The sequence below is a fragment of the Rhincodon typus genome, chromosome 28, assembly GCF_021869965.1.
Source record: "Rhincodon typus isolate 14 chromosome 28, sRhiTyp1.1, whole genome shotgun sequence".
Taxonomy (NCBI): domain Eukaryota; kingdom Metazoa; phylum Chordata; class Chondrichthyes; order Orectolobiformes; family Rhincodontidae; genus Rhincodon; species Rhincodon typus.
In genome coordinates, this window is record NC_063359.1 from 27,947,902 (window position 1) to 27,951,185 (window position 3,284).

The window sequence follows — 3,284 nt, forward strand, 5'->3', positions numbered from 1 at the left end:
AAAGACAGTGCCCCACAGCCAGGGTTACAAAGCAGCCCTGTTCTATGAGGGACGAAACAGAAATTGCTGGAGCAACTCGGTGAGTGTGTGACAATCTGTGGAGAAAACGCAGAGTTAACATTTCAGGGTCTGTGTGCTTGTTTCATCAGGTATGGCGGGAGTGTGGCATAGGGAGACTAATAAAAGAAAATACTTCAAAGAAGGTGTTTCAACTGTCAAGAAAATCATATGTTACAGTCCTCCATTTTGCAACACTTTTTGTCCACTTTACAGTCGATGTAATTTCTGGGTAAGTGACAATCTGTCCTTGTCTGCCTATCCATTGGGCAGCAGCTATACAGTGGAGGCTAGGAGTCTGAAAGGATTCATGCGTAGGCTTTTCACCTAATCTTTAGACCACTACAACAAGCTGTATTTATAGCACCTTTAGCTTAATAAAATGTCCCAGGAATTTTGTAAAGCAAATTTTAAGAAACAGACAACTGCAGCTAGATTGAAGCTGCTTGTGCAAAACGCAGTATGGTTGCCAGCAGAACTATGTCAATGGAAACTAAGCAAGGGCACAGCTGTTTCAGTCTAACTCTTGTGACTTTCAGATGTCAGGTCTGATTTTAATTCTGTGCAATTGTATGGGTTTTGAATTAGTTAAAATCATGCCACAGTGTATGCAGCCCTAAACTTCCCACTCAATTCTTTCCCTGCTATGAAACATGTGGCTTTTGACTGTAGAACACATACCTCAAAGTCCAACCTGAACTTTACTCTCCCTTTGCAGGCCACTTATTCTCAGTTTCAAAATCAGACAAAGTAAAAATGCTGAAGGGAAGATTCACATACACTTAAAGCAAGATGCAAGAAATCTGATGTCACTGGGACAAATGGTCCAGCAGCAATTGTAGGTGATCTCTTCTGAGACACAGAAGAAAGAAAGCAGCTCAAAAGTAAAGCCATCATTTACTATCTGATCCATGTCACAATGTGGGACATAATAGAGTCTTACTTCTGACAGATAGTAAGAATTGTGAGATAGTAAGAGGGTAGCATTGTGGCTCAGTAGTTAGCACTGCTGCCTCACAGCACTAGGGACCCGGGTTCGATTCCAGCCTTGGGTGACTATGTGGACTTTGCACGTTCTACCTGTGTCTGCATGGGTTTCCACCGGGTGCTCCGGTTTCCTCCCACAGTCCAAACATGTGCAGGTTAGGTGGGTTGGCCATGCTAAATTGCCTGTAGTGTCCAGGGATAAGCAGACCAGGTGGATTAGTCATTGGAAATGCAGGGTTATCGGGATAGGATAGGGTAGGGGAATGGGTTGGGGTGGGATGCTCTTCAGAGGGTCGGTGTGAATCAATGGGCCAAATGGCCTGCTTCCATACTGTAGGGATTCTAAGAATTAACACATGCAATAGTGTATTCAACACAAGTATATACAGTGTAAAACAGACTCAACATAAAGGTGTGTATACAAATTGCTTTCTCAGTCAGCCCTTCAGTAAATGACAGTGCAAGAGTTCAAATTACATTTGATAATTTCACAATCTGCACAGTGTAAGTGGAAATGTCTTACAAAGTGATGCCAGCCTCAGCAATGGGGTAATTTTAATTGATATATTCTACACTCAATTTTCCTTAAGGTCTCATTCCCATAAGGTCTCATTCCAATGTCCCCCTCAAATCCTATTTGTCTGTAGCCTGTTGACTTCACTGTGCTGTACCTTTATATCTTTGTGGGTGTAAAAGGAATCTTTGAATGGCCAGCACCTTATTCTCTGAGCTGCTGAGGGGCTTTGAATTCTTGCAGCTTAAGGAACTTTGACAACATTACAATGAGGAGGTCACCAAATTGTTGGACGGTATATCAGAAAGAGCTCACCTTTAGAGGCTGAGGAACAAAATAACCTCAACTAAGAAGTCTCTAATTGTTTTCTTCCCTTCCACATTGTACAAGTGACACCTACAAGGTGAACATTAGTGTGATTTACACTGAGCAGAAACAGGAAAGTTTGCGGACAGGTACCCTTCATACAATATTGAATATGACACTTATCTCCTGCATTTCTTGATTATTACATCCCTGAAAAATGTGCACTGTCTGAAGCACGTTCCTTGAAAGTTTTGGATTTCTCACAGTCCATCTAGGTTTGAGCCCTGACGAACTTGGAATTGTAGAGCTGGCTTGAATTCAGCCTTGATTGTTGACAATCTTGAATTTAGTGTCAAACTCCAGATCTCCTACTGGAGAAATCCCCCTTCAGAAAACTAGTAATCATGTAAGGTATTGTGAAAGGCTTTCCAGACCTGTCAACTCTTCCATCACTTGAAGTCAGCTGATCTTGAAATGCACACGAGTATAATTTGAGATCACTGAAGACGAAGGTCATTAAATATTCCTGTAACAACAAAGAGCTTTAGTCAGAGGTTAGATTATTTAAATTTTGATCCTCTGCATCTTCTATTGAGGCTTTTTGACGTTCTCTTGAATCTTCAGCATCATTGTCCAACAGCTCATCCTCTGAGAAGCTGATGTGCAAGCAGGTCTCATTGATTGACGGGGAAAAGGGTGGGGAGAAAGGTGGACTGGTTTCGGCCAGCTCCACACCATCACAGGAGCTGGCTTGGCTGCGGAGTGAGAAATCTACAAGGGCCATCATTGTCTGAGCCTGGTTCTCACAGCTTTCAGTTGTGCTTGGAATTCTGTTTTGCTCATTTGACTCTTTGCTGAGAATCAAACCGCGAGCTTTGGCTCCTGCAGGAAGAGCTGCAGGTGGAAACTGGGTTGTTCGCTCCTCTGCAGACAGTCCAACTTCTGATTCAAAGTCAGATGGTGCAAAAGTACAGGAGGAAACATCTGTAAAACTTGACGCATCTGAAGACTGCAACAGGCTGTTCATGACCACTTGCTTGATGCAAGGCGAGGTTGTCTCAGTAGATAGCAGGAGCGACCGAGCTGAACGCTTCCTCATGACAGGTGGTGGTGGGTTTAGCCGTGGAATGGTCTGATTAAACCTTGAACAAACAAGAAAAGAAACATTTCAAACCTGGCCGCCTGCTCTTTCTGATCACATTTCACTTACTCCTATATCATTGCCTAACAGCCATAAAACTGCAGTCAACTATCAGGCAGTTTCTCTGTATAAACATTGATTTGAGGTTAATGTTAGCCACACAAAATAGTCAGCTTGTCATTTTTGATAGTCCAATTGCAATTAAACATCTCGATAGATTACGCTGAGTGTTGTCTGCAAATGGATCTTTATATTTGTGACAGAGATAGTAGGAACTGC

At 42.6% G+C, this 3,284-nt stretch overlaps 1 protein-coding gene across 1 annotated transcript in view; it reads right to left on the bottom strand.

Annotated features, from left to right (window-relative positions):
- Window positions 1–1,320: 1,320 nt before the first annotated feature.
- The window catches only part of LOC109930223 (capon-like protein), a 36,380-nt gene continuing 34,416 nt past the window's right edge, over window positions 1,321–3,284 (bottom strand). Inside the window, exon 7 of the mRNA XM_048613690.1 lies at window positions 1,321–3,006. Coding sequence (XP_048469647.1) covers window positions 2,409–3,006 — 598 coding nt within the window. The 3' untranslated portion in view covers window positions 1,321–2,408. The remainder of the gene's footprint in view (window positions 3,007–3,284) is intronic.